General features: G+C 37.6%; 1 protein-coding gene across 1 annotated transcript in view; it reads left to right on the plus strand.

Annotated features, from left to right (window-relative positions):
- The window catches only part of LOC126281444 (RNA cytidine acetyltransferase-like), a 95,366-nt gene that overhangs the window by 36,029 nt on the left and 42,877 nt on the right, over positions 1-16,460 (plus strand). Inside the window, exons 6-14 of the mRNA XM_049980413.1 lie at positions 3,039-3,243; positions 9,205-9,326; positions 11,299-11,435; positions 11,622-11,757; positions 14,017-14,165; positions 14,365-14,446; positions 14,524-14,640; positions 14,719-14,895; positions 15,005-15,146. Coding sequence (XP_049836370.1) covers positions 3,039-3,243; positions 9,205-9,326; positions 11,299-11,435; positions 11,622-11,757; positions 14,017-14,165; positions 14,365-14,446; positions 14,524-14,640; positions 14,719-14,895; positions 15,005-15,146 — 1,267 coding nt within the window. The remainder of the gene's footprint in view (positions 1-3,038; positions 3,244-9,204; positions 9,327-11,298; positions 11,436-11,621; positions 11,758-14,016; positions 14,166-14,364; positions 14,447-14,523; positions 14,641-14,718; positions 14,896-15,004; positions 15,147-16,460) is intronic.

The raw sequence follows: 16,460 nt of genomic DNA on the forward strand, positions 1-16,460 counted from the left end.
TTTTTAGTATATTTCCCATTAGCGTAACTTGTTTATTCTCATATCAGTGTTTTCTTCATACACATTGATAGTGAGCTGAACTGTTTCTGTTGTGTGAGATGTGTGAGGCAAACAAAGCTGCCACATATTCAGTACTAAAGTAGTTCTTGGAAAATGTTAGCTAGGCATTTTTCGTAAGTCGTCTGTTGGTCACCTAAATGGTAACATTGTTTAAAGTTTAGCAGAGACAAAGAATTTTCAAAGAGGAACTACATTTTTGTTCTTAACAGATACATATAATGAAACAATTATTTAAACAGGTACTCAGGCAAACAGCTCAAGATGTTTTGGTAATGAAGAAAGAAAAAGGAAATATCATATGGAAGCAGGTAACTGTTTAGGTGGTGATAAAACGAACACAATAAAATATGCTGTACCAAATGAAACTATCTGAAAAGTCACCAAAAGGATGTAAAGAGGTACAATGAAAATTTGACATGAGAATCAGTTAAAAATAGTAAAAGAATGAAGTAAATAAAACAGAAACATATGTTTATAATATAGGGAAACATTCCACGTGGGAAAAATATATCTAAAACAAAGATGATGTGACTTACCAAACAAAAGCGCTGGCAGGTTGATAGACACACAAACATACACACAAAATTCGAGCTTTCGCAACCGGCGGTTGCTTCATCAGGTATGAGGGAAGGAAAGGGAAAGATGAAAGGAGAGGAGAGGGTAAGGAGTCATTACAATCCCAGGAGCGGAAAGACTTACCTTAGGAGGAAAAAAGGATAGGTATACACTCGCGCGCATGCACACACACACACACACACACACACACACACACACACACACACACACACACGTCCATCTGCACATACAGAGACACAAGCCCTCTCCTTCCCTCTTTCCTGACGAAGCAACCACCGGTTGCGAAAGCTCGAATTTTTGTGTATGTTTGTGTGTCTTATCGACCCACCAGCGCTTTTGTTTGGTAAGTCACATCATCTTTGTTTAGATATATAGAAACATGTGTTTGGTAGATAGCAAATTTCATCAGTTAAGATTTCAGATGACACTGTAGTTAACAACAGAGAGACAGTTGCACAAACAACTGAAGGTTATTGTTTTGAGTGTATGAATTGCTCAAGATGTGAATCAGAAACACTTATAGTTATGTCAAAACTATGACATTATGGAATAATTCAAAATGAGATGTATAAAGCCATTCAAGTTATGAAGAAAGGAAAAGAACATTGGAGATTACAGCACTTCAATAGAAATTGTTAACTGTAGATCAAAAATTATACAAAAGGGACTTACAAAAGATGTTCACACTGTATCTGCAGAAGACAATTCTTAATACTGGAACAATACTGTAATTATTCTACTTCACAAGACAGGAGAGAGAGAAAAGACAAAAAGAGTAGGACAGAATCAAAAACTACAGACCTGCAACCTCATTTCCATAATGTACAAGATGAAAAATAGTGTGTTATAATAAAACAAATGAACTAACTAACTTTTGAAAAGGATATAGCAAAATGGACAACTTGCAAGCAGTGGACAAAATTACAGAATGCTGCAATTGGAAGAGGTGTTAATGCTGCCAATGAAAGCATACTGAAGAATATATTAATACTCCAGCTTCCTTTAGATTTTATCAGAATAATGGCAATTCAGAATTGAAAGAAGTGGCAGACAAAAATTATTCCAAGTTTAATTCTGAGTTTGGTAGGCAATTTTAATCTTCTGAAATCTTTCAAAAATAGTACACACTCTGCTGCTGAGGAAAAGCATCGTTCAAGATTTCTTATCTCCGAAACAATTCTTAGTAGCCCTAAAGGAAAATTGTCGGATCCCTAAAATAAAAGAAGTGTTAATGTAACAAATGATCCACATGTGTTTTGTGAATAACAATGTACTGTTATTTGTGTGTGTGTGTGTGTGTGTGTGTGTGTTTTACATCACTGGACTGTTCTTCTCCTGTGATTTTTCTTCATATTGTCTTTTTGCTTGTATGTTTGGAGTAGCATTAAGTACTTCAATGGTGTATTAGATATGAACCTGAAGAGTATGATAGTGGAATGGCTATAGTAGTGGACATAAATGGACACAACCATGACAGGATGTTGGTGTGGGTGTTGGGGATAGCATTGTAATGTTGTAGTTAACATGACACGACTGCTCGTGTCAGGTCACCATGTGCAAGCAAGAGGTACACAAGTCTATTGTGCATCACGTAATCCTCAAGTTTCTTGCAAAAGAAGGCACCAACCCTGCTGAAATTCGGAGGAGGCTCCATGCACAGTTAGGGGAAGAAACTCTTTCAGAGATCCAAATGCAGCAGTGACATAAAACATTTGTGGCAGGATGGGTAACTGTGGGGAACATAACCCACCAAAGATGATCACAGACAAGCAACACACCAGACAACATTTGTATCACACAGTGTCTCATTGCAGAAGATTTGCGCATAAACCTTTCCAGAATTGCTTTGATAGTAGGCATAAGCTATATAAGTGCTCAAGCCATCACCACTGGTCATGATTCTTCTACATGACAATACAAAGCTTCACTCTGCTGATTTAATCAACTGGAGTAAAGTCGTTGGGGAACTGTGGAACATCCTCATTACAGTTCAGATTCATTACTCAGTGACTATCACTGGACCATGGAAAGAACAATTTGGGGAGGACACCAGATTGACAGCTCAGCAGTAGAGAAGTTCATGTGCAAGTAGCTGTGCACATGTCCCTTTTCTTTGTTCAAGGATAACATAAGAATTGCCAGTTCTATGGGAAAAACATGTCTTAAGCCTCTGTACAAAAATTAGTTGGGTGTATTCTATTTTGCTTCATTTAATAAATTTTACAGAAAAGAATTCTGGTTCATATTTGATCTCCCCCCATAGCTTCAGACAAATGCTTATTAAAGTAGCTAAAGCTGGTAGTAGACACCAGTAATATGTGTGTTAAGTATTTTTATGTATTATCATTTGTTTACTCTACTTCTGTTGTTTATAATATAAATTCTTTGTATTTATGTTTCAGGCAAAGGCTCTTTTGAAATTCATTGAAGCTATTTCAGAGAAATCATTACGTTCAACTGTATCTCTGACAGCTGCAAGAGGCAGAGGCAAATCTGCAGCTCTTGGACTTGCAATTGCAGCAGCTATTGCATTTGGTTACTCTAATATATTTGTCACAAGTCCCAGTCCTGAAAACTTAAAGACACTTTTTGAGTTTGTCTTCAAAGGTTTGTGTTTTTATTCCCATTTTTTTTCTTTTTACCAGTTATTATTGTTGAATATTAATAATTTCCTATGAAGCAGCTGAGACATTGGGTTACCATGGCACAGTTTTAGAATAGCTTCTGAAGTTTGACAAACATTTTTAACAATTAGCAAGCAATCAAAGATTCATAAGTGAACCAGTGTGAGAGTAGAACGTGCTAATGAGCTGCAGCTTTATTGGCATGCATTCTAACAACACAGTATACATTAACCTACAAAGTATGGGGATGAATAGTAAACCCTACTTGGCATTGCCCCCAGTCAAATCATGGACATAGTTGAATAGGGTAATGTTTAGCCTTATGAAATTAGGGCATGTTTCATTTTGCAGAAATTATGAAATAACCTTAACTAAAATTTTCCTTTGTGCCTGACAGAACATGCCATCAATTTTAAATAGGAAACACATTCCTGGTGCTCTACATTCCTGAACCAGCTTTCCACTTCTTGGGTGCAAGTTGTCACCTGACAAAGGTATAAAAAGCCTAAAGTCAATTCATGATCAAATAAATAATATTTGGCAGAACATCAGGAATGTATTTCATGTTTAATATTATTGCTGTGAAATAACTTCCCACAGTTGGGAATTGAAATATGATTTATTCCTTCACTATTAACTGGAGTAATGTGTTGGTGCTTATTCCCTGTGAAAAGTTTCTATTCATATCCACAGGTTGATACTTAGGAGTCTGATCACGTGTCAGATACCACATATGATCACAATTTAAAGCATCAAATATAAACATACCGTATTCTAGCTAATCATCCTTCATAAGAATTTCACCTCTATATATCTTAATAAAAAAAACTAGTAAACAAGTTATCACTGTTGAGCGGGAAAAAAATATTTGTAGTTGTGCCTACTCTTGAATCATTCCAGCCACACAGGAGGTGGCGGCTCACATTAATTTCGGTGGAAGGCAGACATATCACTTCTTCCCAAATGTCTGGGGTATTGTGCAACATCTCACAGTGCATGACCCACATCCAGAATAATTGTATAAAGTCAGAAGAAAAGTGTGGTCCATATGTTATTGTGGAGTCATTGGTACACCTGACCATATCCTAATGGAATGAGTCCTTAGCGGGAGGTGGGACACAAGTTTCAGGGTAATCCTGTCTAAAAGGCTTGACAGCCAAAGGAGAGCATTCTAACCAAATAATGTATACCCATAACAGAAGGATATGGAGTAATAACTTGGGACCAGGATAACAGCAAACACAAAGTGAAGCAGGTCCACTAAGGCGTCAGCTTGTTTTTGCTTCTGAGGTCCCTTTTGAAAGCGAGAAAGGGCCTCCTGTATCTAACCTATCACAGGGGTGATGAAATAGGAAGTACTCCAATACACTATCAACTTGCTATTGCACCAGTGAAGTTCCTGAAGCTATTGTAAAAAAGAAGCAATATGCAGAGTAACCTAGTCACTGACATTATTCAAGACTACTCAGAAACTACCATAGTTATTGCCACAGCCTTCACATATTTTGCTAATAGTGACAAATGTTTTCTTTACAGTGGAAAACTGCTTTGAGGAACTACCTCCATTGTAACTACCTACATTTCTCCATTATATTCAGATGTCTAAGATACTTTCAAAGATTTAGTTTCAGCTTTGAGGGTTCTTACCACACTGATAGGAATCTTTCACTGAAAGGAATGTTGTTGCATAATGGAATGTAGAGGAATTTGTACCATTTGACAAGATTACTTTATCGCAAGGAAGCCTTGAATTTTGTGAGTACTGCGACCCTTAACATGAGAGCACAAGGAATATCTTGCTGCTGGTGTTAGGAAATGTTTACAAAAGTTGAAAGGACCTATTCATTTTCTGGGTATAAGAAGAATTGATACCTGATGTTATTTCTGTGATGTGCCAACTGAGCTGCGAAAAAAATTATAGATGAATCATACCTCTAGAGTACAATAGTCTTACAACATTTTCTTGTAATGATTGCTTGTCATCTCCACTCTGTTGCTTCTGTAACTGTTGGTTGTCGTGTTATGGAATGCTTCTTGTGGTTTCAATGATTGACATTAGACGTATCAGTGTTGTTAACTGACTGATAATAGATAATGAGTATAGAGGCCTCTGGCATGAACTGTAGCAAAAACTTTTGCATATATGCAGGCTCTCACACACATGCAGGTATCCTAGTGCTGTTGATACAGTGTGATGGAGCCTGAATGAAAAATTGTTCCGAGTGATATTGCCACTGGGTTAGGTGTGCATGTGGACACGTCACAAAAATTGAAGTGTGCCACCAAATCCAAATGCCCTAGAATGTTGATGAACAGCATCATTCAGTTGCAGGATATTGTCTGCTCACATGTTACCAAAGTTGTTTCAGCTAGGCTGCAGAAGTTTCACTGGGAAGCCATTACACATCTTCCATACAGTTCTGATCTTTCCTCATATGATTTCCATATTTTCAGAACCCTGAAGAAAGACATTCATGACCATTGATCTGCTTCGGCCAAAGAAGTGCGTGCCTGGGTACCATCATGGTTCCATAGGCACCCACCAACATTTTCCCATAAAGGATATTGACCATCTTGTCCCATAGTGGGATAAATATATAAACAGTTAGGCTGATTACTTTTGAAATAAAGAAAAGTTTACTTACTTTTTTCCATCCGTCACATTTTTATTTGACTGGGGCTATCTAATGCTTCTTTTGAAATACGTATGCTCTTATAACTATCCATTCAAGATATTTCCTTACAACCATATGCCCAAGATCAAGAGTTGATTTTTTTACTTAGTGGTCCAATTTGTCAATATGACCTCTGAACAGTGTTATCAGTCCTTTGTTAACATTACTCAGTATTTGTGTTATAATCAGATATAGTATACATACACACATGATTTTAATATTTGAGGATCTTTTAAAATGGTTGACACACAAGTAGGTTTTAGAGGGAGCATTACACATTAGTGCCTGTTTTGAGATACAAGACGGCTGGGAGGGGTTGTTGTTGTTGTTGTTGTTGTTGTTGTCGTCTTCAGTCCTGAGGCTGGTTTGATGCAGCTCTCCATGCTACTTTATCCCGTGCAAGTTGCTTCATCTCCCAGTACCTACTGCAACCTACATCCTTCTGAATCTGCTTAGTGTATTCATCCCTTGGTCTCCCTCTACGATTTTTACCCTCCACGCTGCCCTCCAATATTAAATTCATGATCCCTTGATGCCTCAGAACATGTCCTACCAACCGATCCCTTCTTCTGGTCAAGTTGTGCCGCAAACTTCTCTTCTCCCCAATCCTATTCAATACTTCCTCATTAGTTTGTGATCTACCCATCTAATCTTCAGCATTATTCTGTAGCACCACATTTCGAAAGCTTCTATTCTCTTCTTGTCCAAACTATTTATCGTCCATGTATCACTTCCATACATAGCTACACTCCATACAAATACTTTCAGAAAAGACTTCCTGACACTTAAGTCTATATTCAGTGTTAACAAATTTCTCTTCTTCAGAAACGCTTTCCTTGCCATTGCCAGTCAACATTTGATATCCTCTCTACTTCGACCATCATCAGTTATTTTGCTCCCCAAATAGCAAAACTCCTTTACTACTTTAAGTGTCTCATTTCCTAATCTAATTCCCTCAGCATCACCCGACTTAATTCGACTACATTCCATTATCCTCGTTTTGCTTTTATTGGTGTTCATCTTATATACTCCTCTCAAGACATTGTCCATTCCATTCAACTGCTCTTCCAAGTCCCTTGCTGTCTCTGACAGAATGACAATGTCATCGGCGAACCTCAAAGTTTTTATTTCTTCTCCATGGATTTTAATACCTACTCCGAAATTTTCTTTTGTTTCCTTTATTGCTTGCCCAGTATACAGATTGAATAACATCGGGGAGAGGCTACAACCCTGTCTTACTCCCTTCCCAACCACAGCTTCCCTTTCATGCCCCTTGACTCTTATAACTGCCATCTGGTTTCTGAACAAATTGTAAATAGCCTTTCACTCCCTGTATTTTACCCCTGCCACCTTTAGAATTTGAAAGGGAGTATTCCAGTCAACATTGTCAAAAGCTTTCTCTAACTCTACAAATGCTAGAAACATAGGTTTGCCTTTCCTTAATCTTACTTCTAAGATAAGTCGTAAGGTCAGTATTGCCTCACGTGTTCCAGTATTTCTACGGAATCCAAACTGATCTTCCCCGATGTCGGCTTCTACTAGTTTTTCCATTCGTCTGTAAAGAATTCGTGTTAGTATTTTGCAGCTATGGCTTATTAAACTTATTGTTCGGTAATTTTCACATCTGTCAACACCTGCTTTCTTTGGGATTGGAATTATTATATTCTTCTCGAAGTCTGAGGGTATTTCGCCTGTCTCATACATCTTGCTCACCAGATGGTAGAGTTTTGTCAGGACTGGCTCTCCCAAGGCCGTCAGTAGTTCCAATGGAATGTTGTCTACTCCGGGGGCCTTGTTTCGACTCAGGTCTTTCAGTGCTCTGTCAAACTCTTCACGCAGTATTGTATCTCCCATTTCATCTTCATCTACATCCTCTTCCATTTCCATAATATTGTCCTCAAGTACATCGCCCTTGTATAGACCCTCTATATACTCCTTCCACCTTTCTGCTTTCCCTTCTTTGCTTTGAACTGGGTTTTCATCTGAGCTCTTGATGTTCATACAAGTGGTTCTCTTATCTCCAAACGTCTCTTTTATTTTCCTGTAGACAGTATCTATCTTACCCCTAGTGAGATAAGCCTCTACATCCTTACATTTGTCCTCTAGCCATGCCTGCTTAGCCATTTTGCACTTCCTGTTGATCTCATTTTTGAGACGTTTGTATTCCTTTTTGCCTGCTTCATTTATTGCATTTTTATATTTTCTCCTTTCATCAATTAAATTCAATATTTCTTCTGTTACCCAAGGATTTCTACTAGCCCTCGTCTTTTTACCTACTTGATCCTCTGCTGCCTTCACTACCTCATCCCTCAAAGCTAGCCGTTCTTTTTCTACTGTATTTATTTCCCCCATTCCTGTCAATTGTTCCCTTATGCTCTCCCTGAAACTCTGTACAACCTCTGGTTCTTTCAGTTTATCCAGGTCCCATCTCCTTAAATTCCCACTTTTTTGCAGTTTCTTCAATTTTAGTCTACAGGTTATAACCAATAGATTGTGGTCAGAGTCTACATCTGCCCCTGGAAATGTCTTACAATTTAAAACCTGGTTCCTAAATCTCTGTCTTACCATTATATAATGTATCAGATACCTTTTAGTATCTCCAAGGTTCTTCCATTTATACAACCTTCTTTCATGATTCTTAAACCAAGTGTTACCTATGACTAAGTTGTGCTCCGTGCAAAATTCTACCAGGCGGCTACCTCTTTCATTTCTTAGCCCCAATCCATATCCACCTACTACGTTTTCTTCTCTCCCTTTTCCTACACTCGAATTCCAGTCACCCATGACTATTAAATTTTCATCTCCCTTCACTATCTGAATAATTTCTTTTATTTCATCATACATTTCTTCAATTTCTTCGTCATCTGCAGAGCTAGTTGGCATTTAAACTTATACTACTGTAGTAGCTGTGGGCTTCGTATCTATCTTGGCCACAATAATGCGTTCACTATGCGGTTTGTAGTAGCTTACCCAGGAACCACACGTTTGTCTGGCCTCTCAACAGATACCCCTCCGTTGTGGTTGTACCTACGGCACGGCTATCTGTATCACTGAGGCACGCAAGCCTCCCCACCAACAGCAAGGTCCATGGTTCAGGGGGGGGGGGGGGGGGGGGGGGGGGGTAGGAATATTTTAGGGCACCCTGTTCAATTTTAACATAAAATAGTTACAGAATAGAAAATTTTTTAATTGCAATAAAGTTCTCTAAAATGAAAAATAAAAAGTTGTTTTACCCTTTTAATGTGATAAATCTGGACTCTGTCTTTCAGGCCTTGATGTACTCGAGTACCAAGAACATTTGGACTATGATGTTATACAGTCTACAAACCCAGAATTCAACAAAGCAGTTGTACGTCTTAATGTATACAGAGACCATAGACAGACTGTTCAGGTATGATCCATATCAATAATGTATTTTTCTTTCACCCAAACATTATTAAGTATTAGATAGAAAGAATACTTTGATTATAATGTAGCAAAAACCAAATGTCTTGTCACATTTTAATATACGGCAATTTGTCCCGAGCAGAGGCAATTCACTGAATTGCAATGGCTCTTTGACACATTTTTTTGCAATACGGAAGATTAATCCTGAGGATAAGTTAAACAAATGATGGAATATGTTGTCTTGCACTCATAGCATCTTAAGAGATTAAATTCATTATGTAATTTGACTTTGGACATGAACTATAAAAAAGAAGTTTACTTTCTTTATTGCTTTTGTTATTATACAACTACAGCTTTTGTTCATTTTTGTGTTCTTGTAGTATAATGTCACTAGCACAATTGTTAGGCAAAATTTAGAAGCTCAGCTATGGAGGTGAGTTGTATTTGACTAATTTGTCATGTAGCTAACATTCTTTCAATTATGAAACATAATCTTTATGGCGTGGAAAAGTTATTTAAGCATTCTACGAAATAAGCAGCAGTTGCGTACTTTGTAGAGACTGCTTACCATCCTCCTAGTTAACAAAGCAGTAAGTTCTGAGCAGAATGCATTAAATAGGGAAAAGATTTCTGTGTGCACAGTTCAGATGTGTACCACAGATTTTCATGAAAATGTCAGGATAAAATCATAAAGAGCATTTCTTATTAATATCTAATTTAATTATCACTCTCTTTAATCCAGTGATTACACAGAGTATTATAATGGTTATGGAATAGATAAATCACAAGCCTGGACTATCGCTGGCCATTGTATGGCCTATGGGCCAGCTACTTAATCACCTTGTGAGGTTTTTTTTGACTTCCATTTTGACACTTCCACATCTCTTATATTCAATTGACAAGGGACTTTTTAGGCTTTTTGGATTCTTTCTGTTGTGAGCTTTTCCCTTCTTGCATTTTCCATGATTCCAAGCATACGAGTCATATGAGATGTCATCTTTAATTATTTTGTAATTTTTAACTTAATACTGATTTTTGCTTATATTCTGCTGGATATTTTTATTGTTCATTTTGGGTCCTAGTAGTTTTTGCAAGCTCTTAACAATGACATCTGAAGCAATGACATAGCTTAAACATTTTTCTGCACTACCCCAATGTATAACTTTACATGTGCATATCCCTCCATCCTGGTGTGATGACATCAATTGCGTAAAAAATACAGCACAACGAACTTGCACAAATATCATCTGTCTCTTGTGGGTTCAGCCATTGTTTATGCATTATTAGTCTTGTTTTTATTTGTGTTTCAAATCTCACAGTATTTAGTAACACAACAAAGTTTGATGAGTGAGCAAGTAGAGATGTTCACATTGTGGATACATCCAGTATATTATTGTTGTTAATTTAATTAATGAAAATGGACGATTACCAATAACATATAACTTTACTGGATGTACCTCTAAGTTAAAATGTGTGGATATGTATGCAGTTAGCACACTTATCAAACCTAACACTGCTGTTGTAGTCACTGCACCCAAAAGTGAATCTATTCCTCCTATGATGTCAAAATGTGAGGTTAATCCACATTTGGTGGTACCTTTGTAGTATTTTTTTTATAAAACCATAAATAAATAAATTTCTCTCTTCTAGAACTTGCAATTATTGAAATCTATTTGCCTTCTTCTTTAAAATCATACAAAACACCCCCCCCCCTCCCCACATCTCTCTCTCTCTCTCTCTCTCTCTCTCTCTCTCTCTCTCTCTCTCTGTGTGTGTGTGTGTGTGTGTGTGTGTGTGTGTGTGTGTGTGTGTGGGGGGGGGGGGGGGGGGCAGTCACATGCATGCATGCTAGTGTTTATTTTGTGTTCTTGGGGCACTTGAGATAATGTTTTTTTTTTTTTTTTCTTGTTGTTGTTTTCTTGAGAATTAGTGTAAAACAATTTATAAAAATGCATTCCTCATCGTTACCATTTCAGTACATCCATCCTACAGATTCGCATCGCCTTGGCCAAGCAGAGTTGGTGGTGATTGATGAAGCTGCAGCTATTCCCTTACCTTTTGTGAGAAATATGCTGGGACCATACCTTGTGTTTCTGGCTTCAACAATTAATGGGTGAATACAGAAAATAATATGTACTGTTTCTAAGAGGGTTACTTAATGCTTCTACGATTCCATTTGTTGAGAATGTTATGATTCTGTCCTTTTAAACTGTTCCTAAAATTTGTGACAGTGAATTCTGAACATGATATGTGTTTGTTAGAAATATGCAAAATTAAATGCACATTAATTAAAACCTAGGTACGAAGGAACAGGCCGCTCACTCTCCTTGAAGCTCCTGCAGCAACTAAGGAACCAAACTGCTCCTGTAGGTGCAACTGCTGATCAAGCAAAAACAAAAACCCCAGCAGCAGCTACTGGGAGGGCTCTCCATGAGGTGAGAAATACCTTCATATTGATGTGCATTTTACAGTTGTAGTGGAAATACTCATTTCAGATTTCTACAATTACAAGTAGCTAGGTTTCATCGTTGGCAAGAGTAATTGCCCAACAATTAAAAGATAAAGTAAAACAAAGCACAATTCACTGAGTCATTTCTGGTATTGTGCGTGATTTTGTTTCAAGAAGTACAACACCTAATTAGTTTCTCCAAGAGAAATGGATAGCCAGATAAATGCCCCTTTTACTTTTCTGCTCAGAGTATATTGCTCATTTATTATGATAAAAAGTACCTTTTTTTCCTGTATCCATGATATGCTGAGTGTGCATTCAACTATTAAAACACATAGTACAAGCTGTTCACCTAGACCGAAACTGATCTGATGTCTTTCCTTTTCATACTACTATGTAAGGAACTGTTAAAATTCCCTTGCCTTCTACCATGTCACTATGCCCAGGTATTCTGTCAATAAACATTACTGTAATAAATCATTAGTGAAAGCCCAGGATTTCTATAATAAAAGTGTAAAGAATGTCAACCACTCAGGTGCAGATGAATGAGTAAAAGATCACCAAAATTAACCCAACTTTCATTCTTTCTCCAGTGTAATTACTCGCACACATACGAGCAGTGCAGTATGAGCAGGCAAAGACAGTAGCCAGAGCAACCAAATCTGCTTGCAAATTTTCAGCCTGATGTGTTGATTATATTATATTGATTATTAGATTTGAAAGGTTATGAGAAGCACAGGAACATAGTGAAGCAACACTATGCAGACACAGGCTATGCTTCAGAATGCCATCTGGAAAACAAACAGGTGGGTACCAGGAATAATTGAAAAGAGACAGTTGCATGTGTATGCCATCATATAGAGCACACACAGCAGTAAGAAACTGCTGATCCACTATCTGGTAGCTGCTGGTAATGCTATCAACATCAACTGTGGTTAAGGACACAGCAGAAAAGTGTCTCACTACATGGGGTCACTTTGTTGTGTGATAAGCTGAAAGGGTTATCTTGTCCACCGCCATGAGGCAAGGATTTGGACATTGGCTAGGATGTGGCTGCAAGAGTGCAGGGATGCCGTGGGAGAACATATAAGGTGGAAAGACGTCAACTGCGCAAGTTAATGAGCCAAAAATAGTCATCCCAAAGGGATTCTATGTAGGTCAGGTCTTGTGTTGGGGTTTAGAATTTGCTCTGACTTCGCCACACAATTTGTAGCATGGTAACTTTGTAAATTGTGTTAGAGGAATTGTGTATCTCTAAACATTCACTTGCACGAACTTTAAAGGTTGTTAATTAATTGTTACAATGTTCTTGTTGCTTCCTGGACAGAGTTCCATAATTGCTTCAAAGTATTTCATTAGCCAATACCACTGATAGCTAATTAAATCGATGTTCCTCCATAGTCTATATCATTCACTACACGCCTGCCACCCCCCCCCCCCCCTCCCCCACTCACACACACAGTCACTGTAACACTACTTATGTGTGGTTGCATAGGTGACTGTTTTACAGGGAGAGGGGGAGGAGGAGGATTGAGGCGGCTGGGTTAGTTAAAGTGGCGCAGCAGAAGATGGTGATAAGGAAGTACTATTGGGTGGCTGGAGAGTGTATAGACAGATTACTCTCAGAAATTGGGATAAATTCTGGTAGCTATCACAGGCATGAAGCGATAATATGAGAGAGAAATTTGATGTGAGAATGGATGTCAGCACAGTAGAGGAAAGAGTGAGGACAAGAGAAAGGGAAGAATGTAACTGTGAAAGTGGGGAGGGGAACTGGATGAGACAGTGTTTATACTTTTTCTTGTCTTTGTGCAGGTTGTCCGTAATTCTAATATCATTACTAGAAAACATAATAAGAGAGCAAATCCTTGTCCTTATTTTCAGATGATATTATTTATGTACATCACAAGACAATAAACACTTTTAATGAAGTGTGTTGCAAATGACAAAGGCAGAAGATTGAATCCTGGAAAGGTGCATTGTATATTATGACAAAACCTTCATTATGTGAACTTACAAGGAGACAACATATTTTCAGCATGCAAAATACCAGTACTGGCAATGTACATATTTGAAAATATAAAGAAATATTTTTCACCTATTTTTAAATGTTTTTATAGACAGTACTGAAATTTCACCTCTTGAAGGTACTTACTGGTCAGCTAGTCTACCTTATTCTAATTTTGTAGTTTGTTCGAGTGAATTCTCCATTTGATGCAACAGCTTTTATTATAAATTATTTTAGGTGGCTTTGGAAGAATCCATTCGCTATAAACCAGATGATGATGTTGAGAAATGGTTGACAGATCTACTGTGTTTGGATGCCACATCTGTACAGCCATTACTGTCTGGGTGCCCCCCTCCTGACAGCTGTGATCTCTACTACATAAACAGGTCTCTATCTTTCTTTCCTTTTTAGAATAAACAAAACGTAATTAAAGAAGAAAATTTGAAAAATGAATGAAAAACAGATAATACAAATCCTCTTGAAATATAAAAATGTTTGCAGCTCATTCCTTTATTTTACTTTAAGACTTGATTTGATAGTTAACCTTGTTCATGCAGTGTAAGATATCATGTTTTGTCATTTCAGGGATACACTCTTCTGTTACCATAAAGCCTCAGAAGCATTTTTGCACCGATTAGTTGCACTCTATGTAGCCTCACATTATAAGGTTAGTTGAAAAACTAGTTTTGGCAGAACAGAAGGTTTCAAACATTCTGCATAATAATATGTCATCATACATTTCAGAATAGCCCAAATGACTTGCAAATGATGTCAGATGCTCCAGCACATCATCTCTTCTGTTTGCTTGGCCCTGTGGATCCCAACAAAAAGTCATTGCCTGAAATCCTAGTTGTAATTCAGGTACTAACAACATGATGCTATGAATAGGAACTGACCAGCTTATGGTTTCACATTTGAAGACTGAAATTAATTTTGCAGGTTTGTTTGGAAGGCCAGGTATCCAGAGGGTCTGTTGTCGATGGGCTGTCTCGTGGTAAACGTGCATCTGGAGATCTTATCCCATGGACAATAGCCCAGCAGTATCAAGATGAAGACTTCCCATCCCTGGCAGGTGCTCGTATTGTTAGGATAGCAACGCATCCTGACTACCAGGGGGTATGTTTTGTTTGACTTTTTGCTATTTTCATTTATGAAAACTGCTAGATGAATTATACTCTCATTTGCTTTCTAGTTGCTATTGTTGCTCTTTCTTTTCATTCCCTAGATGGGGTATGGCAGCAGAGCTTTGAATCTTTTGAAAGAGTACTATGAATTCAAAGTGCCCAGCATAGATGAAGACCAGTTGCCATCTGAAGTCATAGAACCAGTGGAAGATAATGAGGTTGGCTTGCTAGAGGAACACATAGGTACACATATATCAGTTAAAACCTGACCTGAGAACTTATTTTCATTATTTTACATTCAAATCTCTGTCAACTGGTTAGCTTTCAAATTTATCGTGTTAGGGAATTACTTTAGTGTGACGTGGGGGTCTTAAAGTACTAACCACTCTGATCTTCTTATGCACAAATAAATGAGTGTGCAGCCTTATTTAAATAAATATTGATCCATTTTGGGACATGTCTGTTTTATAGAGAGCATTGAATATTCAGGTTTCAATTATTTTTTTACTTATCTCAGTGCAAAGTTGTACTTTGCTTACTTTTACATAGTAAATGTTTTTTACAAATACCCTAAATTTGAGCGATCACATAGATAATGTTGTGGGTAGAGCCAACCAAAGACTGTGATTAATTGGCATAACACTTAGAAGCTGCAACAGGTCTACTAAAGAGACTACTTACACCACACTCGTCTGCCCTATTCTGGAGTATCGCTGTGTGGTGTGGGAACGGCATCAGATGGGACCAACGGATGACATCAAAAAAGTACAAAGAAGGGTAGCTCGTTTTGTATTGTCGTGAAGTAGGGGAGATAGTGCCACAGACATGATTCATGAATTGCAGTTTCAATCATTAAAACAAAGGCGTTTTTTGTTGCAATGGGTTCTTCTCATGAAATTTCAGTCACCAGTTTTCTCCTCCAATTTCGAAAACGTACTGTTCGTACCCACCTACATAGGGAGAAATGATCATCACAATAAAATAAGAGAAACCAGGGCTCGCACAGAGGAATTTCTCATATATTAAGATTATCACAGTGACACAGCGTGGCATGTAATGGAGCCCATAATGATGACAATGGAATTTCCAAGAGGACAAGAGCTTACAATTTACAGAATTGTTGATAAAATCATAAGTAAAATATTATTTCTATGTCATTGTTTAGGTGTCTACTTAATAATTAGCCCACAAACATCTCCATTATTATATTCAGAAAATTCAGGTTGTTTTCTTGTTGTGTTTCTCGTAAGCCATCAGTTTGAAAAGTCAGACTTAAACATTTCTTACGAAGAATATAGAGCAGCCACTGTGTTGTTTTGACAGACATGTCATGAACAGCATGATTTGTTGTAGCTTGCTTATTCACAAGTGTCCACTCCGTTATTTTGACTCGAGAATGTATTTCATGTTGAAAGTTGTGTATGGTGTTCTACTTACTTTTGTTGTGAAAAAATGTTGGTCTGGATATTTGTTTTGTTTTCTTAAACTGTAGAGCGAGCAGAATTACTCACCAGGTGCTTCATCATTACTTTATTTGGTATCGTAACTTGAAGCAAC

Source organism: Schistocerca gregaria, chromosome 7 (assembly GCF_023897955.1).
Source record: "Schistocerca gregaria isolate iqSchGreg1 chromosome 7, iqSchGreg1.2, whole genome shotgun sequence".
Taxonomy (NCBI): domain Eukaryota; kingdom Metazoa; phylum Arthropoda; class Insecta; order Orthoptera; family Acrididae; genus Schistocerca; species Schistocerca gregaria.